This window comes from Mytilus trossulus, chromosome 11, assembly GCF_036588685.1.
Source record: "Mytilus trossulus isolate FHL-02 chromosome 11, PNRI_Mtr1.1.1.hap1, whole genome shotgun sequence".
Classification (NCBI taxonomy): domain Eukaryota; kingdom Metazoa; phylum Mollusca; class Bivalvia; order Mytilida; family Mytilidae; genus Mytilus; species Mytilus trossulus.
Genome location: NC_086383.1, coordinates 33,863,684 through 33,891,276, shown reverse-complemented (window position 1 = coordinate 33,891,276; position 27,593 = coordinate 33,863,684). Strand labels below are relative to the sequence as shown.

Sequence of the window (27,593 nt, the reverse complement as noted above, 5' to 3'; positions counted from 1 at the left end):
CATGTACAGCCCTGCTGAAGAGCTAATTGGTTGTAAAACAACAAACGTACACATGGTTGCAAATGTTAAGAACAACCATGAACAATTCTAACATAAGTGTACAAACCTGTCTCAAAGGCTAATTGGTTGTAAAACAACAAATGCACACATGGTTGCAAATGTTAACAACCATGAACAATTCTAACATAAGTTTTCAAATCTGCCTAAAAGACTAATTGGTTGTAAAACAACAGATGCACACATGGTTGCAAATGTAAACAACAACCATGAACAATTCTAACATAAGTGTACACACCTGTCTCAAAGACTAATTGGTTGTAAAACAACAGATGCACCCATGGTTGCAAATGTTAACAACAACCATGAACAATTTTAACATAAGTGTACAAACCTGTCTCAAAGGCTAATTGGTTGTAAAACAACAGATGCACACATGGTTGCAAATGTAAACAACAACCATGAACAATTCTAACATAAGTGTACATACCTGCTGTAGGGCTGGTTGGTTGGGAAGTTGGTGGTTGTTGGTGGTTGGCAATCACTTTAGGATGATCTTTCGTTACATTAGTCGTCTGATCCTCCATATTCTGACTCTGCTTGTTTATCTGAAAGACAAAATACAAATGACAACAATGTGTCGGATACTTTCCCCGTACACAACTAATACCAAACAGTCAGGGATATAACTCTATAGGGTTATTACAGGAAAATAACATACATTTGTTATTGTGGACTAAAAAATAAAAGAACTGTGATAACATATGTATGTTACATGTTTCAAAGGAACAATAAACATCATTAGTTTAGATAAAATGTATAAAAGTTCTATTGATATTACATTTTTCTATATGTATACTAACTATTTAAAGATATAACAGTTCATAGTTTGCCAATTTTGCATAGTACACCTATATGTTATTACAGAAAAAATATGCCTGTAATAACTAAAGGGTGTTATCACAGCTTCTCTAAATCACTTCAAAGCATTTGCTCAGACATACATCATGCTTAATTACAATGTAGTTTAATTTATTGTAAGAAATAATGACCAGAGCATGTAATGAGGTTCTGCGCAAGTTTCTCAGTAATTCCCAAGTGTCTTATATAATAAGTTACATTCCTTTAATAACTGAGCCTTGTTATCACAGCTAACTTTATCCCTTAATAGCCTCGACTTATTGATTTACCATGGTCCATCAAAAATGTATTAATTTAATTAAAAAATTAGTTATCAAGACTATGCATTTAGTTTCTGCGCAAAGTCTCAAGAGTTCCCTAGAGCCCACTATAAATGAAATAATTTTAAAAATAACAAGCATATGTTATAACAGATCTAGAAAATTTAAGGTGGAAGTATCTGTAATAACACATGCAAGTTATTTCCTGGAATAACCCTATAGAGTTATATCTCTGACTGCCAAAGCTGCTAATAAGTAAAAACAAAACTGATGTTGATATTTCTAAATATGGATGCTACCCATTGTGAACGTGGGTGTTCTACTGAGATACTCTTGAATGGATTTGAGTGACTTATTTACAGCCATTAACCAAATCACACCTCTTGGTACTACAAATAACTTGACCTTTAAAAGTGTCACTCTTCTAAAGAATGTTTGTAAATACTTTGTTATTGGACAACATTGACGATGGAACTCTCTGAAAAACTAACACTTCAACTCATAGGGACATTTACATGGACAATGCCTTGGCCAAAAAGTACAATTTCTAGGCTGTAAGGGAATTTTTCGAAAGACTAACACATTCACTTACCCCCTGTGCAAACAGCATGTTCAATTTTTATGAAAAAAGAAATCAATTGACATTATTTTGAACTTAAAAATGCTAACTTTGAAGTCAGAGTTTTTTGGTTTACTGGTAAAAGAAATCCATTGCAAACTGTAGAATATACATTTAGAAATTCAAAGTGCTAAACCATTGCTACTCTCTGTTAAAGTGAAAAAAAGATGAATGGATTGATGTTTAATGTCCAGTGGCACATATTACATACAATTACAGATGAGAACAAGTTAAAATCTCAGAAATATGAAAAGTTACACAACGAAATAAAATACAAAATTTCAAATTATGAAACCAATCATATTAAAAGAGTGATTTTTTTTAAAGATTTCCTAGAATGAATTTCACAAGCTCTTCCATAACAATTCATCATCCATACATGCATGTACATTTTACAGTAAATTAATTTATTGTTAAAATAATTTCACAACAACTATGACTATTAACATTCAATTGGTTGATTTTTTTTTACTTTCATTTAAATAAAATAATCAATTAATCATTCACTAGTACATGTACATGTTCATCGCAGCTAAAACAATCATTAACAAAATGTCAGGTAACCTAAGATGCTTTATGTAGGGTAAATTTTTAATGTTTGATCAGAAAGCGTCAGGATTAACAAATATCATAACCATGTATTATGAAATAAATTTTATGACAATTGTATGGGTGATTTTTTTTTTTCATTATTTTCCGAGATTTGACATTTTAAATGATGTGATAATAAATCTAAATTATCAAATATAGAAACATCACAATTTGGAATATATGCTGTAAAACAAACACAATTGTAGATAGATTCTCCATCTTCGCATGAACATGTACCACCCTGATATTTTTAGCATACTGCTTTAATTTTCCGAATACATGTACATTTTTGTACATTAAAAAATTCTTCGACTGCTAGAAATTTTCAGATATTTATGCAAAATATAAAAAGTAAAATTATTCCACCTACCCCAATTTAAATGAATAGTTGGATTTGCTTTTACAAATTATGGTTTTCTTTTATCATGTTGGGTTACTCATGATCATGTTACTTGACCCTTTTGTTGTATTTGATATTTCTTCTTTTATGAATTAATCTAGAGATTGGTACAAAATATATATTGAACATTTATATACATTTGTAGATGTTAAGATCTGCAAAAATCAACCAATCAAATATCTTACTTTTATTTCAGGAAAGTTGAAATACCAGTTATAACTAAACATTAATTTGAAAAGTACATTTTTCAAAGAACAATGAACAAGATAAAAGTAAAATGTGTCATCTTTAACATTTTCTTGTTAAACCAGTTTAAGATTAAATTTTTACTTTTATCCAGTTGATCTCAGCTCATCCTAATTTTTCAAAATTGACTTATTATATTAAAGGGTGTTTAACTTCCCTGAGGCCTTAATCCCTTCTATAATCTCCAAACAAAAGGCCACAATGATCAATAAATAACAAGAATAATAGTCAAATATTGGACTAAACAAACACGTTGATCCCTTTTATTGTACATTAATTTCAACCTGTTTAATCCAATTGCCTTGTGGGTAAAGACCATTGATCTGTACTATAAATGTCACAGATGGCCGTTTCAAATTTTGATTAATCTTCAATAAATCTATATTAAAGGTGGAAAATTTGACAATTTCCAGGAATAAAGAAGATTATGTTTTTCGTTCTTTATTTTTTTGCCAATAAACGGATTAAGTTTCACTTTTTTTGTTTCAAGCTTCCTATAATCATGATAATTATGAACAAATACACACAAACAAGTTTCCTGTGGTAAAAAACACAAAAGGATTTTTAGAAATTAATTATTGATCAGAGTTTTCAAGAGAGTTTTACCTTAAGTATAAATTGATGAATAAAACCACAAATAGACTATTTATATTTTACACCACTAAAAATGTCTGTAAATAAGGGAAATTCTTACAAAATAATTTTCACCAATAAAAAAAAGCAAACTCTTTAATTGCTATTCATCATCTTGAAACTTGCTGAAAGTTTTATATTACTTTGAAATCAATTTTTTATCATTATTAATCATGGGATACAAATTTTCATCAATTCGATGGGTACAGAATTAGAAGTAAACCACAAACTAAATTGATTAATGAAGAACAAATTTTCTATACACATACATGTAGGCTTTTTTTTTAGACAGAACTCTACAAAAGCACGATATCTAATTCTACATTATATCAACAAACAAAATAACATTTTTTCCACCAAAATAAACGAATTCACGGTACAAGATTTTACTTTGTGCGGTGAGTCTGTCAATTATACATGTATTGTATTATGGGGAATATATTTTTTTTCTATTCTTCAAAAAATCGCAATAATAAATGAAAGCAACAATTTCTGAATTTACAGTATTTGAGGCCAACCAACATCATCTGCTCACAAGAACACCTTACTTAAATGCAACATGCAACTTCAAAATAGACAGTCTTTTAATAATAATCATTATATTAAACCAGGTAATACTAAATTTTGCTCATAAATAGATCATAATACATGCTTAATTTGGTTAATAATCATACATGTAGAAGATTAAGTTTGATAAGGGTTATCTCTGGGTTGAGAAAAGATCAGCTGTCCTTTATCATTAGTGGATAAGTACAGATTATTACTATGTAAGGATTATCTTCCAACTGTTCTCAGCTTATAAATTCATGTGTACTTGTATTGAGGTTATCTTACATTTGTATTAAACATCTTGTTAATTTTATTTTCTTCCAAATCGCTCAGCTTAAAAATTCATGTGTACTTGTATTGGAGTTGTCTTATTAAACATTTTGTAAATTTTATTTTCTTCCAAATCGCTCAGCTTAAAAATTCATGTGTACTTGAATTGGAGTTTTCTTAATAAACCTTTAGTAAATTTTATTTTCTTCCAAAACACTCAGCTTAAAAATTCATGTGTACTAATATATTGGAGTTATCTTATAAAACATTTAGTAAATTTTGTTGTCATCCAAATCTTTAAAGACTTTCTGCTTGCTTATTGACATGATTGAGGGAATACCCCCACATCTTGAGTTCTCACTTAAAGGTGGGTCCATAACCCGTGGACTACAAGGAAAATCTGTTTAGACTTATCATTTTCAATAGTAGTATGTCCAAAGAGATTGGGTTGTAGACTCTTTGATACATTCTTCATTTCCATTCTCAATTTTATTAAAAGATATGTAAATGTACATAACAAAATATTATCTTCAGCAAAAGAAGAGAACCAATTCATGCTCTAAATCCGTGAAATACGTTGAGTCTACCCAATCAAACACAGACTTCCTCAGTTCATCTATATGTACATGTACATGTACAATGTAACTCCAAAATGAATTAAAAACCTATAAGATATCATTACATTTACATGGAGGTTTAATTATACTATTTCCCATCTGACCAAACTAAACACTTCCTATTTCCTTCCCAACTGACACAATGACTTACCAATTTACCAAACATGTAAAAGAAGGAAAAGTTACATGTAAGAAGATCATAAGGAAAACACTCAAAAAAGCTAATCTTCATAGAAGCTCACCACAAAAATTTATCATACATGATGTGAAGAATAAGATTTTGTTTTATACATGTAATTACATTGTAGCGACTTTCCTTGCATGTAAATAAAAATAAATGGATTTATGCACAAGATGTTGACTTGGTTGAATTTTATTATTCCAAAATAACAATATGCACAAAAATGTAAATTAAAGAATATCTATACACTAAAAGGAATCAGATCCTGTACAAACAAAATTTTCCAAAAATTTACAAAATCTATAATTTTTATGTTCATTTGGACACAACTACATTTATTATGTCACTTAAAAGTCCAGAAGGAAAATTTAAGTGATGTTTTCTTAATACATTGGCAGTTTGTTAACAGATTTATATGGTCATGAACATGATGAAAGTAAGGAAAATATAAGCAAATTTCAGTTTTGTTTTGTCAATTTATCATTTGAATTTAAATTCTATAATATCTAAAAGTATATATGAGTGTTTTAACTTTTATATTAACATGTATCATGTGTATAAATACTTAATTAATAACATGTAAATAATTTTCACATTCAAAGTTTGATAAAAATGAATAAATATTTTCTTAATTTAAAATTAATATTTAAATATTGTCAAAACTTTAAATCAAAACAATCATTTAACATGTACTTAAATATGTAAATAGAAAATGATTAAAAACTATTTGCGTTAATATTCTAATTACGCAGACTTTCGAAAAAACAACACATAAAATTTGCACCATTATATATGTATATTCGATGTGAATCTATTTCAAATTGCTCATAAACATGATGAATGTCAGGTGTGAAATATTAATAAGCAAGGTACAAACAAGACTTCAGATTATTAAGGGAAATTAACATGATTAAATATACAGAACAAAGAGATATAACGAAATAAATCTGTGAATATAACATGACTTGTCTGTCTAAAGTTGATTGATTCATTATACCGTTATACAAAGAAACAATGACAGTAATTAATCAACTAATGTGACAAGAAATACAAGATCATGTTCATCGGTCCATGACAGCCAATGATGTCCAAATCCCTAAAAGATAATATTGAAAATGTCTGTTACCTGTCCAGGGTCTGTGTTCACTGCTGTGTGGACATTGGCAGCAACCCATGCTTCAGCAAAAGTTTCCATTGCAGCATGGAAGTCCATTATAAATTCAGTAGGTTCCAAAACAGCAAAACTGTCCCAGAGTTAAAAGACACAATATGGTATCACTCTATGGGATGAAAGATGCTGAAATCTCAACTTTCATTCGAGTTATATTGATAGTTTTCCAACAAAGTCGCCTTGACAAAGTTTCACGAATGCACGAGCACTTTGTCGTGAAATGTCAGACATGAGCCTCCCGTGTCTAACATTATTGTAAACAACGAGTCCCTAACCATAGCCAGATATACTCAAGTCTTCAGTTAAGAATATTAAGGAGCTTCTTCACACATCAATAAATATTATGCCGCGGAACTATTTTAACAGGTGCCCGTGGCGGTTAAATGAGATTCAGCGACTGACATCAACAATTTACTTATTGAAGATTCATTTAAACATTATTTGAATTTAATTTTGTATGTTTTTGATTTTAAAATTAAAAATAAAGTACATTTTACAAAATGTAGCGTAGAAATACAGACGATTTACTAAGCCGGAAAAGAAATACACAAAGATTAACAGTAAATTTAACACAGTCAACAAAACGTTTGAAATCACAACTTTTTTGCATCCAGTCTAAGCATCTAAATGATACAGATCAACACAATTTTGCCACAAATCAACACAATCTGAAGCAGGATTTTGGCTACCTGTCACTGCTTCTCGACATATTTTGACTCTAAGATATATTTATATACCACATCAATGCACTCAAAGTGTTATGCTGTTTAAAATTAGTTTTGGAAATTGATAATGTCGATATTTGTTTGTTTTGTCGTGTTGGCATTTTTGTCAACAAGCAGTGGTATTAAATACAAGGATAATGATAAGGTAAAACCTATAAAACATGCCAAAAAATGAAAGTCAAATACAAACTAGTTTAATTAGATAGTTAAATGTTCATACAAGAATCTGGTGCATACAACAACCAAGCTATGATCACATTCATTAGGGTTCAAGCTAGCTGCGGAACTGTAGATCTTAGGTCCGCAAATAGATTAGTCATAAAATAGCATAAGGACCCAAGAGCTATGCTTCTGCAGCTGGGCTCAAGCTAGCAGTAGAAAGCTACTAAGCAATAAAGTCGCATCACTTGGCTTTGCCTGACTTTCAAAAGCGATGTCTCGTTGCCTGATCATCGTGTTTAAATACAATACTTGCTTTCCGTCCCGTTCATAATGAGGATTTATAATTTTTACCAAGTCGATGAAGCAATAACTTTTCATATATAGTTAAACTGGAGAGCGTGTATCTACTCTACAAATTTATGTTGTCACCACCGGGATTCGAACTCCGGTCGCCTGCATGACAGTCAGTGCGTTAACCCACTGAGCCAAAGAATCGATTCTCTAGCTCAGTTGATTAAAACTTTTTATATGTTCTACCTGAACTAAAGAGGAGGCAACCCTGCTACTCTATTCCCCCACCACAAGAGTCATCATATCTTTATAAACCCTGGCTATACTCCAGATGACCGTCGTGGATTTTTTAGTCGGGTTCAAATGTAACCGGAAAGCATGTATCTACTCTTGGCTCCACGAGTTTCACATTAAACTTCCATACATCTTACAAGACTGAAAAATTGTAATCTTGAAATTTAACTGTACATTTGTCATGTTTGTGCATGACTTTGTGTCAACAGATCTTTATAATCAATGTTACAAAGTATACCGTCATTAGACAATATTAGATAGTGATCTCCACTACTTTAGTTTAATACTTTCAAATACATTGTACTACATTGTAGCTATAGGACAGATTACAAACCAAACTGTTGAATATACTCAAACTTGAGGACATATCATGTTAAGAAAATCACATTATTATCTCAGAGTTGAACCAGGAATATCTGTGTTGAACAGTTAAAGTTGCAGAAATGCTTCCCTAGCTCTATTTCCTTTGGCTAGTTTTTATGCCCCACCTACGATAGTAGGGAGGCATTATGTTTTCCGGTCTGTGCTTCCGGTCGTCCGTTCGTCCGTCCATCTGTCCCGCTTCAGGTTAAAGTTTTTGGTCAAGGTAGTTTTTGATGAAGTTGAAGTCTAATCGACTTCAAACTTGGTACACATAATCCCTATGATAGGATCTTTCTAATTTTAATGCCAAATTAGAGATTTTACCCCAATTTCACGGTCCACTGAACATAGAAAATTATAGTGCAAGTGGGGCATTCGTGTACTGAGGACACATTCTTGTTATCTTCTAATTTAATTATATACATGATTTATATTATATATGTCTGAGTCAGTGACAACTCTACAACAGATTTATCCTTTGGATCGCCATCAATGATGGTGATACATGGCTGTGTACATAATGTAAATATACAACTCGTGTAAACATCAACCCAACAATGTTAGATCTGTAAATTTGCTTTCGCAAATTTTTTGTTCTTCCCTCGCCGGGATTCGAACCCATGCTACTGTGATATCATGACACCAAATCGCCTGCACTGCAGATGTCCCGCTAGACCACACAACCACCTGGGCTCTACAAATAATAAAGTGTACACAGCCATGTATCACCATCATTGATGACGATCTGATGGATAAATCTGTTGTAGATTTGTCACTGACTCAGACATACTTATAAATTATTATTTTCTGTGACGTTATCTTACATTCATTTGTAGGATCCTTTACTATAGATAATTGAGCTGATCTGTAACAATAACATCTCCATGCCTTATATATCATGTACTGTAGTACGTCGCTAGATTAAAACTGACGAGGAAAGGTAACACACGGCCACTGAAAGCTTTATTATTTGTAGAGCCCAGGTGGTCGTGTGGTCTAGCGGGACAGCTGCAGTGCAGGTGATTTGGTGTCATGATATCACAGTAGCATGGGTTTGAATCCCAGCGAGGGAAGAACAAAAAATTTGCGAAAGCAAATTTACAGATCTAACATTGTTGGGTTGATGTTTTAAATAGATGAAGTTGTACATGATATATATATAAGCAACATCTGAATTAAAACACTGTATGCATGTATTCATGCCAGAATCAATATAATTTTAATAATGTTTAATGTACACAACATAAAAATATTCCATGAGCATTATATTGAATGACTGACTTTGATGATTTATATACATGTACCAAAATATGCAAGGGAGATAATTCCATCACAATAAATAACTGATGCACCAGTAACCAAAATCAACCTCAAATCTGAATGTTAAGGAGTAGTCCTGATAACAAAAAAAAATAATCAGAGCCTTCTATTAGATTTAGCTTTAAAAAAATATTTGATTTCCAAACCTGCAGAAAACTAAGAAAGAGGACAAGAAACTTATATTTTTGTACTAAACATCTACTGACATGACTGACAAACACTACAAATCTGTAAAATGTTAGTTCATGTATATGTTGAGAGTTACACAACAGCCCGAGTGGATTTTGCTTTTTCCACCTGCCCACAGTGGTTATCTGCTTTTTTCAAATGATTGTACTTGCAAGTCTTTAGATTAAACAAAAGAAATTGCATGCCCACTCCTATGGGTGGGCAAAGTGGACAAGGTAGAAATTTTGCCAACCTGGTGCCCACTCTTATGGTGGGTCCGTGGACAAAGCATAATCCACCCGAGCTGTAGTGTAAGTACTGTATGACATTTATTTTCATTTAATTAGAACACATTTTTGTTTAGGGGCCTGCTGAAGTCTACCTCCTGGTGCAGGATTTTCTCGCTGTGACAAAACCCATTGGTGGTCTTCTGCGGTTCTATGCTCTTTGGTCCGGTTGTTGCCTATTTAACACATTTCTGTATCCTTTCTTAATTTTCTATTATATTTTTTAGGTGATACTTTATGTGAACAAAGTTGGACCATACTTCAACCCTCATGAAACATACCATTACTACCAGCTACCAGTCTGTAGACCAAAAAAGGTAGGACACACATGTACATAGAACATGTGACAATAATATTGAAACAGAGGGGCCAAATATTCCAAACGAACATTAAAACTCATGTCGACAATGCCATGGCTAAAAAAAAGTGAATAGACCACAGAAGTACAAAGTACACAAAACACAACATAGAAATCTAAAGACTAAATGACATGAACCCAACCAAAAACTGGGGTTATTTCAGGTGCTCCAAGTGGGAAGAAGATTCTGCTTGACAAGTGTTACCGGTGCCCATGTCAGACAAATATGTTAAGATTTCTTTACATTACTTTCTATAAAGATAATGAAAAGTGGTATGAATGTGCCTATGAGGCATCTATCTAATGGAGACCGCAGGATGTAGATAGATATAGGAAGATGTGGTGTGAGTGCCAATGAGACAACTCTCCATCCAAATAACAATTTAAAAATTAAACCATTATAGGTGAATGTAAACAGTAAAGGCCACAATACTTTCTTCAACAATGAGCAAAACCTTTTTAAATGAGTAAAAGACATGAATCGTTGTAAGTGTTTCTTACAAGAGGTTTATAGAGGATATGATGCTTTGCAGTGTTTTCTTGACATCAGGAGTTAGGAGCTTCTGGCCTTTGTTAGTCTTGTATTATTTTAATTTCAGTTTCTTGTGTACAATTTGGAAATTAGTATGGCGTTCATTATCACTGAACTAGTATATATTTGTTTAAGGGCCAGCTGAAGGACGCCTCTGGGTGCGGTAATTTCTCGCTACATTGAAGACCTGTTGGTGACCTTTTGCTGTTGTTTTTTCTATGGTCGGGTTGTTGTCTCTTTGACAAATTCCCTATTTCCTTTCTCAATTTTATCCTAGGCCTTCACCTTGGTTTTGAAAAATGTATGCTATATATGTTTTAATTCAATTCGATAAAAAATCTCCGTTTTTGCACAATCTTTAGACTGTTTTTCAGGAAACAGACCAAGATAAATATTTTTTTCTTGTTATTTTCTAGATAGAACACAAGAGTTTAACATTAGGAGAGGTTTTAGATGGAGACAGAATGGCTTTATCAGAATATGATATTCGGTTTACACGTAAGTTATACAGAGATGGATCACAGTAGTTTCTTTTTAAGAGTTGGCAATATGGCTTTATCTGACATTGTCTGAGTATGATATTTGTTTTACACATTTTTCATGTCATATTCAGATAGAATACATTATTTATATTAAGAGGAGGCAATATGGCTTTATAAGAATGACATTCATTTTACATGCAAGTAAAACTGCATTTTGGATTTACATTTAAGTTTTAATTTTAAATAAAGATTACCTTCTAGATTACTTATTGATTGTTCATAGGATATTTTGGTTAAAGAATTCACTCATACAATAAAAATCTCATGTAACTGAGTTTTCTATTTGATAAATGAACACATCATATATAGGTGTATTTAAAATGTAGGTACATGTACGCACTGCATTTATTTACACAGCAAAGGAGACATTACAGTGGCGGATCCAGAAATTTTCATAAGTTGGGGCCCACTGACTGATCTAAGAGAGGGCCCACTCCAGTCACGCTTCAGTGATTCCCTATATAAGCAACCCAATTTTTTTTCCAAAAAGGGGGGACTGGGCCCCCCACCTAAATCCACCTCTGGACAAAAATTTATATAATCTTTCTTATATCTGCGATTCTTGAAAACTTCAATATATTCACTGCCATAATATTTCTTCCTGTTGTAACAAATATCGTACATCTTTAATTCAGTAAGTATCAAATATTTTATTTGTTCAAGTGGGAAAAAAAAAATTGTAGAAAATATCTTCCATTTGCTGCTTACATTATAATAGAACATATATTTCTTGACAAGTACAGTTTTTTCTCCCTAAATGATTCAATTTTTAACCCTATTTATTGACGATAAAATGACGCAAATGTTGACACTAGTGGTATTTACTTGACCGTATAAGAACTGACACAATAACAGCAACAAAAAACTGTTTGTTGTTAACATCAAAATAATAAAAATAAATGTTTATCACACACATAAAAGAGTGTGTGACACATTGAAATTCAAATGTGTCACTTGGTTATACTTATAACTTTGATAAAATAGCTGACATTTCCGTGTTGGTAGTTTTATTCCTGAAGGTTCGATTAGGCCAAAATTTGGCTTCTATTTCTAGCTGAAACTTCGAATTGGGATTTATTGACCTATTTGAAAATAAATCATTAGCGGAAATGAGAAATAGATAGGAAATAGATAGGAAATAGGTTTTCTTGTTAAAAATTAACAACAGTTCATGATAGTTCTCTGTAAGAAAAACTTTTTTTTTTTTTTTTTTTTTTTTTATCTTAAATCTGATTTATTGCACTATTGCTGTTATAATGAATACCATGTCTACAGCATTTGACAGGGCACCCCTTTAGTGTTAGTTTTACTGAAAAAAACTTTTATTTCACTTTCAAACATATCTTTTCATCAACTTGTTAAAATGGACATAAAAGTCAATTAGGACTCATATCCAACATGCTCCATGAGTCTTTATTTAAGAATTGAATGCATTTTAAAATTTTATTGGGAAGTAAAAACCTTAATTGAGGCTCATGTTGTAAAATGTCCAGACATATTCATTGCTTTTACACCCCTATAAAGTAACATATAGAAGCATTCTGACTTATAATTACAAAGGAGTAGGTTCAGTAAGACCCCTTTTTGGCCCCAAAATATAGCAGTTTTACAAAATTGTGAAAATGTAATCTTTAAGCTATTTATTGGAAAGTAGAATGCTTCTGCTACATAAATATGGGTTGTTTTTGACAATACAATGCACATATATTGGGTACTAGCATCATTAAGTAATGCTAAATTACTGATATCTTCACAATTTTAGCATTTTTAGTTAAATTTTAGACAATTAACGTCTTAAATAAAAGTGGTCGCATTTGTGTTCATTCATAATTTTGAAATGTAAGTTGTATTTGATGATAATACATAATATATATAAAGGTTGAGTATGAACATAGATGCAGCCACTTTCTTTTTTGACAAAAACCATTTGAAAAGTGACGTGTTTTTATGCCCACCTACGATAGTAGAGGGGCATTATGTTTTCTGGTCTATGTGTTCGTTCGTCCGCCCGTTCGTCCGTCTGTCCCGCTTCAGGTTAAAGTTTTTGGTCAAGGTAGTTTTTGATGAAGTTGAAGTCCAATTGACTTCAAACTTGGTACACTGTGATGTTCCCTATGATATGATCTTTCTAATTTTAATGCCAAATCAGAGATTTTACCCCAATTTCACGGTCCATTGAACATAGAAAATGATAGTGCGAGTGGGGCATTTGTGTACTGAGGACACATTCTTGTTTGTCATATGATAGATTTTTCGTATTTAAGTTTGAATTGGAGTGTTTTTAATGACTTAATCAGTTAAAATCTTTCACATAAACTAATCGAATCAATTGAAAAAATTGTTTAAAAGTGTCTAAAATCTTTCGGTAGATGAACTTGAAATTTGAGGCCAAAATCGCCCTTACTGGACCAACTCCTTTATGCTACAACTATGAAATAACTATTTACATCTGGTATACACATTTCCCAATTGTTTTTCTATGAAATTGTTTATCACTGGAACAATCATCATTGTCACAGGAAGCATCTGCTGCCAGGAATATTCAATTTTATTGCAGTCAGCCAATCAAAAGTACAAATATAATGAAACATACATGTAATGTTATTGTTATTAACAGCACAGTGACGCAATTAGATATTAACAAAAGAAGTCTCCAAGATTGCAATTTAAAGCAACCTTTTAAAAAAATAAGATTGCCAATGTTTATAGCATTTGTACATGTTATATGGATGTACCGGTACTAATGAGTTCAATTTGACTCCTGGACTGATGAAGCAACTACTTGTTTTAATTATTGATAGTACTTAGACCTGCACTGGTGTGAACTCAGTTGTAATACATTAAATTTACTTGCATTTATAACTCATTCTGAAATACTGGTTTATCTGTCAGTCTGTCTGTCAGTCCCATTAAATTAAGGTCATGTATTTTCTGAAATTGGTCTTTTACTCCAAAATTAAATTTGCCAGGTAAGGGAGTAGATTATAGAGTAATTCTAATAAAATACTAGTCTAAAAGCATACTGTTCTACACATGTATGTGGTTCATTTTCAGATTTATTTCTGAACCACTTCCAGTTTACAGAATACTTTATATTTTTATGTTAAATGAATTTAAAATTTGTCATATTCTCTAAGAAACTACAAATAATGTCTTTTTGTAATTTGTTTGTGAAATAACCTTTATGAGAGCATTGTAAATTGTACAGTGTATCATTATTGAGAAATAGTTCACATTTCAAATAGTATTTTCTTAGTTTGAAATGCTAGCATGTACATAAATCACAGGGAAAATTCATTTTAACACTCTAAGTAATAAGTTACACTTATGCAAACTTTATGAAAATCATACATAGTTCTAAGAACCAAAACTAGCAAACAGAGTTCAAATTTAGGCAGTTCTTTATATATATCTTGAAAAATTATGTGTTTTTTTCATTGCTATTCTGCATTCTAACAGCAAGTTTGATTCATCCAAATTTTATGACATCTCATTTGAAACAACTTGCGAATTTAAAAATGTTCAAAATCTTGTTAAATATGTCCTTTCAAAATAAAAGGGTATTCTCTGGAGCCTCTTTATCATTGACAACAAAGTGATACAATAGAATTTTTAATGTAATAGATATTTCAAATATGCAAAAGAAAAACAACCTTTCTGAATTTTTAAAATTGCCAATGTTGTAAGCATGTATAATAAGGTACTAATGAGTTGATAGTTATCTTGTCTCCTAGGCAGAAGACTATAATGAGTTGTACACTTGATTCCTGGACAGACAATACAATATGGAACTTAAATTAAAAAAGTACATTAGTACTGAGAGTTTTTTTCTGGGCATTATAGGTAAAAAAGACAATTTAGGCAATTTTAAACTTTCAACACAATTTTTTAATAAAATACCAAATGTAAAGGCAAATTACCATTTTTCAAATCTTTTCAAACATGTTTTTCATGTAATATACTCATTGCAGCATTATAACACGATAAAGTAGAGTAACTGCTATTATAAATTAGTTTTTAAACCTTTAAGGGGGTTCAATATTTCCTGGTAGAGGTGTCAAAGTACCAAGGCTAAGAAAAAGCGTTTAATTTTTTTTTCAAAACAGATGTTTTACATTCAAGATATTTTTTGTTACATAATAACATGTTGAAGTGTTTTATTCTATAATAAATTAATTGCTTTGCCTTTAAGGGCAGGGGGGTCAATATCTCATCTAAACTAGAGGTGTCAAAATACCATGGCTAGGAAAATGTGTTCATATTTTTCATTCAAACGTTTTTCATTTAAGATTCCCATTGCAGTATTATAACAAGTTGAAGAAGTGTAAATGCTTTCATAAATTCATTTTAAACCTTTAAGGGGGTTCAATATTTCCTAGAAGGGGTGTCAAAATGCCATGGCTAAGAAAAAGTGTTTAATTTTTTTTTCAAAACAGATGTTTTACATTCAAGATGTTTGTTGTTGTATTATAACAAGTTAAAATGTTTTAAATGCTTTCTTCAATTAAAATTTTGACCTGTAAAAAAAGGGGGGTAAATTTTATATGGTAGGGGGTTTAAAATACCATGGCAGAGAAAAAGTATTAGAAAACCTTAAGTAGGTAGACCTTGGTTAAGGGACATAACTCTTAAAATCATCAGTATGTTTGTTTCAATCATTTTCATAAATATATTTTAAGCTTCTAGGTTACATAGATTATTTTCAATCTGTTTCAGGTAAATGCTTAAAATACATTGATGAAACGTGACTTTTACAAACACATAACTGATTTAAAGAGTTATCTCCCTGAACCTAGGTCTGCCACCTTAAATGCTAGGGATTTAAGGTTTCCATGCATGGTAGGTTGTCAAAGTAAGACTACCATGGAAAACTGAACCCCCTACAGACAAATAATTATAGCTAATGAAACTATGCTATAAACAATGCTTTAATCAGTCTACGCCAAAAACTTTTACATCTACTAGTCCAGAATCTAAATATCAAAACTTGTCCCTTTATGACTATAGGAAATTTTGAAAATTTTCACTAGTCTGAAAACCAATATTAAATAAGTCTGGGCATCGTACTAGTTGCTAACTGTGCAGTCTGTTTAATAATGATTTTGTAGACTGCAAACATGTAAGTGTAACCATATTTACTTAGCCATGGAATTTAAAACCCCACGCAATGGAAGATTGCCCCCCCCCCCTAATTTTGTCAATTGACTCCTTGTATGAGTTATTGCCCTTAAACATGTCAAATGAAGATTTTTTGCACATATTTGTTTTTTAGTAAACTACAGTGAAAAAAGAGAACCTGGAATTGGCAAAAATGAATGAAAAGATATACAATTAAGTCCTTATTGTAGTCATTGCCCTTAAATTAAAGTTTTTATCATTTTTTTGGTGATTCAGACCAATTGGACAACTAATTGTTTGGTTACTGTCCAGCAATAGTTAATTTTGGGTAAATTTTACAGTTTTGAGTTATGCATTATCTTTAATTAGCATGTTTAGTTACAGAAAGAGAGAAAGTGTAAGTGACAAAAAATTTCAACAAAGTAAGTATAAAAAAGAAGATGCAAAGATCTACCAATAAGTCAAATGCCTGAAACTGAAATTACAGATGAGCAATATCACATTCTCATGAGCCTCTTGTTTGTATGGTTCTGATAAATTTTGCAATGAGAACATTTACATTTACATTGCGGATCAGATTTTTTAGACATCAAAGACTTTGTTTAAACTTCATCGTATGTCATGAAACTTGGACATATGCTTCCTTTAATAGTCAAGATCAGCAAAAAGAAACAAACATTTCTAAAGAAGGAAACCTTACTTTTTGACAAATTTTTTTCCAGTTATTACTGGTGTCATATATGATGGTATTTTGAACCCCTTGAAAATTGAACCCAAGGTCCAAATATCATATGGAAAACTGACCCTGGGGTCATTATACCGCATTTTATTTTGACCCCAGGTTTTTTTTTTCGTTGTATGTTATTTTGAACCCCACCATGTAAAATTGAACCCCTCTGTTTTAAATAGTATTGCAGATTATTTAATGTTATTGTAGTGTTATTGGAATTTTTAAAACGAGAATTATATAATGTACAATATGTTGGTTTTTGCACTTTCATGCTGCGAGCAGCAATCCCACAAAGGTCACAGGGTTTTCTTTTTTGGTCATTGTAACACTATCAAATTAAAAACAGTGAATCCATGAGGAACACGGATATCTGTACATGTGGAACCCTTATAGAACTTTTTATCTGATACTCATGATTTTTTTGTGGTCCAAGGGGTTTAACCACCAAAATTCTCAAAGGACAGGCACATTATGGTATTGTGTAAGGCAAAAAAGTAGTGAGGCCCAGCAGTTTTTCTCCAGGGACCACCAGGCCTTGAAGGCATAAAACTTTGCTTAGTGCTTGGAGCACAAAAATCATGCTCGAAACATGACATCCAGCAATTTGATAGGTGGATTTTCGAGTCTGAGTACAAAAATCATGCTCGAAAAGTTTTATGACCGTGAGGCCAGATGTTAAAAGATTTCAAGAACTCTGTGACAGATCATACCAATGTTAGCTTGCTGTACGTGTACTTTAACGTGACATGAATTTACTCTCTTTAATGTGACATTTGGTTGTTTGTTTTTCACAGCTTTTATAAATGTTGTGAAGATTTTTTGCATTTGACACACAGTAGAAAGTGTTAATTTTCTGCTAAATGTCAACTAATGTTAATATTATATACTAAGACTTATTTCCAATGATTCTGTTCTTACGTCAATTTGTTTAACAAATAAATCTTATCATGCTTTTGTAAGCTCCTACAGTCAGAATGGCGTCATGTTTATTCAGCAGTCGCATGTAATGTGTGACTAATTTTAAGATCTGTCAGACATGTGCTTGGGATGTAAAGATACTTTGAAATTTTCTTTATCTTGAAAGAAAAAAAATTTCATCATTTGTTTTTTACATTAGAGAATGCCTGTACCAAGTCAGATTTGAGGAATATGACAGTTGTTATCCATTTGTTTGATGTGTTTAGACTTTTGATTTTTTTTTTAATAGGAATTTGTCACTTATTACAAATATTTTGGTCAAGCATCTTTTAAAGGGAAGACTGTCTGTAATACAAGGTTCACTTGGCCTCAACCTCATTTCATAGATCATTGATCAAGGATTAAGTTTTGTGGTAATCACTTATTGGTCCATTTTTCTGTAGATTTCATCATTTGGACCATTAATTCTCTATTCTCTATATTTTGGTTGGCATATCTGTAGATTTGGCCCATTAATTCTCTATTCTCTATGTTTTGGTTGGTATTTCTGTAGATTTGGCCCATTAATTCTCTATTCTCTATGTTTTGGTTGGTATTTCTGTAGATCTGGCCAATTAATTCTGTATAATCTTTATGTTTTGGTCTGTATTTCTGTAGATTTAGCCCATTATTCTCTATTCTTTATGTTTAGGTTGGTATTTCTGTAGATTTGGCCCATAATTCTCTATTCTTTATGTTTTGGTTGGTATTTCTGTAGATTTGGCCCATAATTCTCTATTCTTTATGTTTTGGTTGGTATTTCTGTAGATTTGGCCCATAATTCTCTATTCTTTATGTTTTGGTTGGTATTTCTGTAGATTTTGCCCATTATTCTCTATTCTCCATGTTTTGTTTGGTATTTCTGTAGATTTGGCCCATTTTCTATTCTTTATGTTTTGGTCTGTATTTCTGTAGATTTGGCCCATAATTCTCTATTCTCTATGTTTTGGTTAGTATTTTTATAGATTTAGCCCATTAATTCTCTATTCTCTATGTTTTAGTCTGTATTTCTGTAGATTTAGCCCATTATTCTCTATTCTTTATGTTTTGGATGGTATTTCTGTAGATTTGGCCCATAATTCTCTATTCTTTATATATTTGGTTGGTATTTCTGTAGATTTGGCCCATTCTCTATTCTCTATGTTTTGGTCTGTATTTCTGTAGATTTGACCCATTTATTCTCTATTCTCTATGTTTTGGTCTGTATTTCTGTAGATTTGGCCCATTATTCTCTATTCTCTATGTTTTGGTTGATATTTCTGTAGATCTGGCCCATTAATTCTCTATAATCTTTATGTTTTGGTCTGTATTTCTGTAGATTTGGCCCATTAATTCTCTATTCTTTATGTTTTGGTTGGCATTTCGGTAGATTTGGCCCATTAATTCTCAATTATCTATGTTTCGGTTGGTATTTCTGTAGATATGGCCCATTAATTCTCCATTCTCTATGTTTTGGTTGGTATTTCTGTAGATTTGGCCCATTTATTGTCTATTCTCTATGTTTTGGTTGGTATTTCTGTAGATTTGGCCCATTAATTCTCTATTCTCTATGTTTTGGTTGATATTTCTGTAGATTTGGCCCATTAATTCTCAAATCTCTATGTTTTGGTTAGTATTTCTGTAGATTTGGCCCATTAATTCTCTATTCTCTATGTTTTGTTTGGTATTTCTGTAGATTTGGCCCATTAATTCTAAATTATCTATGTTTTGGTTGGTATTTCTGTAGATATGGCCCATTAATTCTCCATTCTCTATGTTTTGGTTGGTATTTCTGTAGATTTGGCCCATTAATTAATTCTCTATTTTCTAAGTTTTGTTTGGTATAATATTTCTGTAGATATGGCCCATTTATTCTCCATTCTCTATGTTTTGATTGGTATTTCTGTAGATTTGGCCCATTAATTCTCTATTCTCTATGTTTTTGTTGGTATTTCTGTAGATTTGGCCCATTAATTCTCTATTCTCTATGTTTTGGTTGGTACATCTGTAGATATGGCCCATTAATTCTCCATTCTCTATGTTTTGGTTGGTATTTCTGTAGATTTAATGGCCCATTAATTCTCTATTCTCTATGTTTTGGTTGGTATTTCTGTAGATTTGGCCCATTCAAATTCTTTATTCTCTATGTTTTGATTGGTATTTCTGTAGATTAGGCCCATTATTCTCTATTCTTTATGTTTTGGTCTGTATTTCTGTAGATTTGGCCCATTAATTCTTTATTCTCTATGTTTTGATTGGTATTTCTGTAGATTTGGCTCATTAATTCTCTATTCTCTATGTTTTGTTTGGTTTTTCTGTAGATTTGGCCCATTATTTTCTATTTTGTTAACCCCATCCAGACTCTCAATATACATTCAATTAACACATATATTCTTATTACTCTTATTTATAATATCATTTATAGGATTTTGAAAATATTGGAGTTTGTTACACTGCCTGATAAAGGTTTTGACCAGAACAGGCCATGTGTGTTCAAGGAACATATTCTAAAAATTGTTACTCTGATTTTATAATATAGCATTATAAGTTTTTAAAAATATTGAAAATATTGGAGATAACCATGCCTTATAAAGGTTTAGACGTAGAACAGGACATGGGTGTTAAATGAACAAATATTCTTACTTATAACTCCTGTTTATAATACTGCCAAATCAAGGCTTTACAGCTAATTCTCTAAAGCATGTAGAGCAAGAATTTAGTTAGCTTGCTTGCTTTGTTTTTATATAGTACAATCATTTGGATAACACCCAATTAAATTCAAATATTATGTATAAAGGTTAAACTATGCCTTTATATATTGTTTAAATATGTCAATCTTATTTATAAAGTTTGTATAAACAAAGCAAGCAAGCCAACCAAAGTTTTGCCTTACATGCATTAGGAAATTAGCTGTAACAGAAAAAGGGGTTTGGTGTCTAACGGACACATATTCTTATAACTCCTGTTTTTTAATAGCATTAATTATATCATTCATTTATGTCTGTAACAAATACCTTACAGAACTGTGTTGCATGATGTATAAGCTTCCCATGACAGGATAAGGTATCAAGATTCATTCCTAATTAGATTAGTGTCAAAATTTATTGTAACTCAAAAATTTATGATTCTATTTAATCAAAATAAATATGAAATGAAATTGACGATTTAATGTCTGTTTAAGAGTCTGATATTACTCTTCTATAATTCCAGAATCAATGAGATTAAGTCAGAAACCTTTCGAAGACGCGTTTTTTTTCTCGTCTTTTTTTAGCTACTGGAGAGAGGATTTAACCCGGGATGATTACCACGTCGCATCAGCTGCTTCTCGGCAGTGTGTTCAATCACCGAGTTGATCTGTTGAAACATGCAAAGCTTCTTACGGAACTTAATCGCTATCGTACTGCAAATTCCCGATTATCTTCTAACGAGTTGTTAATCTCCTTATCTCATAAAATTCAGTACAAAAAGCTGTAATTTTTCTTCTTCTCTGCAGGAGATAAGAAAGATGTTTTAAGCCCTGTCTAATTTTCAGATGACGCCTTATTAGGTCATTGTCTTATAATTCATTTTGTTTTGACAGAAAAGTGCAGACGAGGAAACAACTCTGAAATTATTGACCTTTAAAAACAGGTTTTACATTAATGCAAAATATATTTATTTCATAGAAAGATCGAGCATTACCATTTTGAAAGTCACATTTAATCCACTTAATTATTTATTGTTCAAATTAAGCAAAAATAAATTTACCTGTAGACAGTTTCATAGAGGTTTTTAACAATGTTAAATGCTCGGTTATCTTTAGCCATTCCTCTAAAAATTGAGATGAAGTTGACCAGTTTATTTGAATGAATAATATCATAAATATAAAATGTTTTTTTGATAGGGTTTTGCAGTAAAGACAATTATGGGCAAAAAGATAATGAATAGGGAAAAACTGGCAAATAAAATTAAAAATGGAAATGGGGGAATGTGTCAAAAAGACAACAACCCGACCAAATGCACATTCCTTATGCTATCAATGGTTTGGGACTGCTTTTTTTACCTCCACTATAATGTTTATAAGTTATTGTAGTTATTTCTATAGACAGCAACCCAATTCAAAGAAAAACATACGAGAATGAGATATAATAAGATTATTATATTCCTCTTGTTTGTTGTATAAAAATGTTAAAATGAGAATTGAATGCTTCATTTTGTTCTTTAAAAGTTGTTGGTGGAAACAATGTTTGATGGGGCGGGGTTTCTCTGTTTAGAGAGATAAAATTGAGAAAGGAAATGGTGAATATGTCAAAGTGACAACCACCCGACCATAGAGCAAACAACAGCCGAAGGCAACCAATGGGTCTTCAATGTAGCAAGAATTCCCGCACCCGTAGGTGTCCTTCAGCTGGCCCCTAAAATATGCATAATAGTACAGTGATAATGGCGTCATACTAAAATCCAAATTATACACAAGAAACTATAATTTAAAATCATACAAGACTAACAAAGGCCAGAGGCTCCTGACTTGGGACAGGCGCATGTCTCTTTAATAAAACATTTTACTGTTTTCAAAATAATATTTAAGTTGTTGAACTGCTTACCATATGTTTTCGTAAATTATAAAATTATAGAGACCTTGATTCAGTATTCATATACTGAGAAATTGCATTAAAATGAATGGCAGTATTCAATCTTTGCCATAGAAATTGCACACCTTCTCAAGTTTGCTTTGGGCATTTTGAATTTATTAGAATTTTTAAAAACATGGCTCCTCAATGAAATAAACATAATAGTTTTTGAAGAACTGGTCTTTATCGTGATACACAGACTGCCCATAGGACAGTGGTATTGACTGTGACAGCGATAATGACCTCTCCTTCGGCTCACTCATTATCACTATCTTAGTCAATACCACTGTCCTGTGGGCAGTCAATAAATCACGATAATGATCAGTTTTTCAAGAACTATTACCTGAAATTTTGATCATTTCATTAAGTGCAAAAATTTAGCCTTTCTAATAAAAATAAGTATGAAATGAATTTTAAGATTTCATTTGTGTTCATTGCTCTTCCAGAAATGAACAGTCTAAATTTAAAAGTTAACAAACTACCAAAAAACACATTTGGTACTTTTAGGTTCATTGTTAAATCCTTTAGGTTTCCGTGTCATCATGTCGTGTTAGAAATCAACATATTACTTTTCCTATTATTTAATCAGCGGTGATTCCCTCATCTTTGACGTTAAGCCTGGCTTTTGTTTTTATCATCTTGAAATCAGATTGCAAAGAATTATCAGAAAAAATGCAAATTGAAAGAGATTAGAGATTATACAAATGTCATCTGATGTGAGAGATCAACTCCTGTCATACTGGGCTTCACCTATTTTTTTATGTAACGAGAAGATTGGAATATATTGAATTTAAACCTACAGTTGTTGAAACTCATATCTCTTTTCATTATCATTCTTTTTCATTGATATTTTATCTTTAAACCCATACAATGTATGATTTAAGGATGTTCGCTACTCTGTTTAAAAAATAACAAGCTTTTTAAAAGACTATTATGGATTGGTAGTAAATAAATAAAGAAACAAAAAAAATAGAAACATATGGAGGGTCCGTGTGCTCATTTTTGAAAAATTTAGCGGGAAATTATTCTCTCTAGATTTTTCATATATTTAACATTGGCACCTTTTTTTGTTTCAAACAGTATGAAAAAATAACAAGAATTTGATAGAATTTTGAAATATTGCTCTTTAAAATTTATGCAATCAAATTATAAAAAGAAAAGTAGCTAGGGGTTAGTTGGCAATTTTTTTTAATGACAATACATGGATAAAACCAGAGGAATCCTAAAATCTGGAAAAAATTAAAAAAAAGGAGGAGCCAACATCCTTAAGCTTTTATAATTTTAATAATAGATTTTATAATGTTTTAAACTATTTCTATCTTTCAACTTCCAGACATTTTTAGACATTTTTGGCATTTTCATTCAAAAACTGTTTAACAAAAGTGATGATATTTTTGCTTTGAAATTAGAATTTAAGTGTACTGTTTTCATTCTATATATATATATATATTTAACATATTAAGGACAAATATGTGAGACCCAAATTAATATAGACTGAAACTGTGCTATTTGTACCGTCAATGTTTCATAGATATTTTGTTCTGGTTTGCCTACAAGTATATTCTATAACATAAAAGTTGCATGCTGCTGGTTGCATGGACACATATTTTCACACTGTTGTGAACTTGTTGGTGTTATAAATATCATACACACAATTTTTATCATCAAATCTTGATAGCAAGTGTATATCAGAGCAACATTGTGTTACATACATCAATGTGGAGAATTGGAAATGTTAAAATCCACTCATTGTGACAAATAACTGGAGGTTCATTATTCATATTTGTTGGATTCTAATTTTCAGGGATTTTGTGTGAACCACAAAGGAGAAGAGCATGAAGAACACCAATTAATGGCTCTATAAAGGTGCTTTTCTCTAATTTTTGAGCTAATTTCACATTTTCTGACCGATGTGAGAAAAATATTTCTCCTCACAAGTGAAAAATCTGTTCTCTGCAAATGATTGGTTGAAATTTGATTATGACGTCAAAATTTTTTTTTTTTCTATGGAGTTTTCCTATTGTGACGTCATGATAAAAAGGCGACCATGCCTGATGACGTAGCATATAAAGAACACAACTTTTTGGTGTATGTATTGCTAAATGTATGATAAGTAAAAATCATTATGAAAAACTTCTGCTTCATATTTATATGGCTATATATTGCCTAAAATAGAAAAAAAAACATTTTCCTCCATTCTCTTAGAAACTTTCAACTTTTTCCAAACTTATTTCATAATTTTGTATGTGGCGTGTCATCCCTCTCTCATTGAAATTCTTGTTAAAAAGTACAAAAAATTTAGTACAAAAAGAATAATTCAGAAAAAATAATTGTGGAGGACAGGTCACTAAGTGGCTCCACTGTTTCAGTTGTGCAGAATTCTTAATCTGCCAAAAAATCTAGATTTAAAAAAAATCACCTACTTTAAATTTGTGTCATCACATTTGTTGAAAATCTTTTTTGACAGCTAAACTATTGACCATTTTAGGTTTCATCAAATTTTCACCACATTTTTGTTTCGAGATTTTAAGGGCCAAAATGATGAGTTAGTGATTATATCAACTACTTGTTTTGTTCAACCAATTGCAATTTTTTTTTAAGAAAGTATGCATAGTTTGTAAAAGCCATGAAATAAGATTTCCATGAAAATTTCAGTTTTAGTCAGTCCACAAAAATTGGTAATAATTAATGAAAAAATGAAAACAAAGAAATCCATGAAACTGGTACCAAGATATAACCTACATGCTTAATCTCATAGACAACATACAACTTGAAAATTGACCAGCGTAGAAACATTTAGGTACCAGTTAGGAAGACTCAAAAGAAATTTAAAGGGGGAAGGGGAAGGGGTAGGGGTAGGGGTAGTATAAATATAGATTTAAGAAATCTTAAACACTAAATGTGTAAAAGGACTTAGGTATAGAAAAGTTGAAAACTCATTGCTGTGACAAAATGTTTGACCCTTTATTATTATATAAAAAAAAAAAGCAGTCAGTGCATGTGTCCGAATACTTCCATTCCAGGAATGTTATGTTTTTTTTTATAAATCCAAATAGTAAAAGCAAAACGGTTGAACTATAAAATAATTCAAATAGAAAATTACAAATACATATGTTCAGTAGATCACGTTTATGAACTTCAATCAATGAATTTATTAACACTATTATTTGTGTTAATATTTTTATTTGCACCAGGAATGTATCGGTAGTACTGTTGTTTTTTTCAGTTAACAATATACATGTTGTTATTTATCCAAGGCACAGCTTCTGTTGTCAGTTTGTTGAATGAATTTTACTTAAATTCGTCTATAGCAGGTGAAACTAAAACTTCAATTTTATGGAACTCACCTGCTTATTATTAAAAGATTTTCGATAATTACAGTGTTTCGTCATAAAGATCTTGTGTTTGTTTGTTGGTGTTTTATTGAACCCATTTCAGCTATCTTGGATATATAATCATAATGGCAGTTTGTTTGTTGTGGTTTAATTGAATCCGCTTTTAGCCTTTCTTAGCTTATTTATTGCAGTTTGTTTTGGCTTACGTGACTACCCTCATGAAATAAAATGTCTGAATTTTTGCTGAGTTTTGCTGAATAGGTTCTGGACCCTAGCTGAATGCATGCTGAACCAAATTTTGGGATCTGAAAAAGTGCTGAAGCACTTTTTCTAAATTCTGAACAAATACTGAAAAATTACTGGAATGTTCAGATATGCTGAAAAAGAGCTGTAACATATTCTGAAAAGTTCAGACTGTGCTGAAAAATTCAGACATCGCTGAACTGAAGCTGAAAATAATCTGAACTGTTCAGTTATTTCTGAACTTCTCAGACAAACATCTGAAACTATGCTGAAAACTTTTTGATATCTTTGAACAGTGCTGAATTTTTCAGAACAGCCCTGAAAACTTTCTGAACAGATTTTTAAGATCCTGAAATGTTAAGAAAGAATACTGAAATCATTCTGAACAGAATTAATACTTGCTTAATTTTGCAGAAAGACATCTGAAAATGTGTTGAACTATTCAGACAGTGTTGAATTGTTCAAAACAGCTAAAAAAACACTTTCTGAAATGATTGAAAGCTGAACTGTTCAGAACAGTTCTAAGAGCTTATATGAACAGATTAGCCAGATGCTGAACTGTTCAGACAGAATACTGAAAATCTTCTGAAAATAATACAAACAAGAATATGTCCACAGTACACAGATGCCCCACTCACACTATCATATTCTATATTTAGTGGATCTTGAAATTGAGGTAAAACTCTATTTTGGCATTAGATCATTAGGAACATGTATACTAAGTTTCAAGTTGCTTGGACTTCAAGTCTTAATAAAAAAACTACATTGAACAAAAACTTTAACCTGAAGAGGGACAGACAGATGAATGGACGGACAAACAGACAGACGAACAGACCCACAGACCCGAAAACATAATGCCACAGGCCTCTACTATCGTAGGTGGGGCAAAAAAAATATTTTAAAAACTTTTATATCAGATTAGAGCAGAATACATGTACACCAAAGACCACCAAACTGAAGTTGTTTTTTTAATTACACATGTTACATGAGTTGATCTGAAGTCAATTGGCATTAACAACGTAAACAAATTATTTTTAGAGCAGAGTTATTGATATAACATAAGCATTGTGACATATGATTTTTAAGGGAAAGTTTAAGAATTTGGGTCGTATCTTTTTGAGATA

The 27,593-nt window shown here is 31.4% G+C and overlaps 2 protein-coding genes across 4 annotated transcripts in view; one reads left to right on the top strand and one right to left on the bottom strand.

Annotated features, from left to right (window-relative positions):
- Positions 1–6,774, bottom strand: part of LOC134691012 (homeobox protein dve-1-like) — a 32,261-nt gene extending 25,487 nt beyond the window's left edge. Inside the window, exons 1-2 of one of the 2 annotated variants that reach the window (XM_063551196.1) lie at positions 6,411–6,774; positions 488–605 (exon numbers count right to left, since the gene is read on the bottom strand). In XM_063551196.1, coding sequence (XP_063407266.1) covers positions 488–605; positions 6,411–6,497 — 205 coding nt within the window. In that variant the 5' untranslated portion in view covers positions 6,498–6,774. Of the gene's footprint in view, positions 1–487; positions 606–2,758; positions 2,882–6,410 lie in introns of those variants that run through there. The other variant, XM_063551197.1, reaches the window with a different exon arrangement.
- A 264-nt stretch (positions 6,775–7,038) lies between these two features.
- The window catches only part of LOC134691011 (transmembrane 9 superfamily member 1-like), a 60,412-nt gene continuing 39,857 nt past the window's right edge, over positions 7,039–27,593 (top strand). Inside the window, exons 1-3 of one of the 2 annotated variants that reach the window (XM_063551194.1) lie at positions 7,039–7,332; positions 10,300–10,382; positions 11,372–11,453. In XM_063551194.1, the coding sequence (XP_063407264.1) occupies positions 7,248–7,332; positions 10,300–10,382; positions 11,372–11,453 (250 nt within the window). In that variant the 5' untranslated portion in view covers positions 7,039–7,247. Of the gene's footprint in view, positions 7,333–10,292; positions 10,383–11,371; positions 11,454–27,593 lie in introns of both variants that reach the window. The other variant, XM_063551193.1, reaches the window with a different exon arrangement.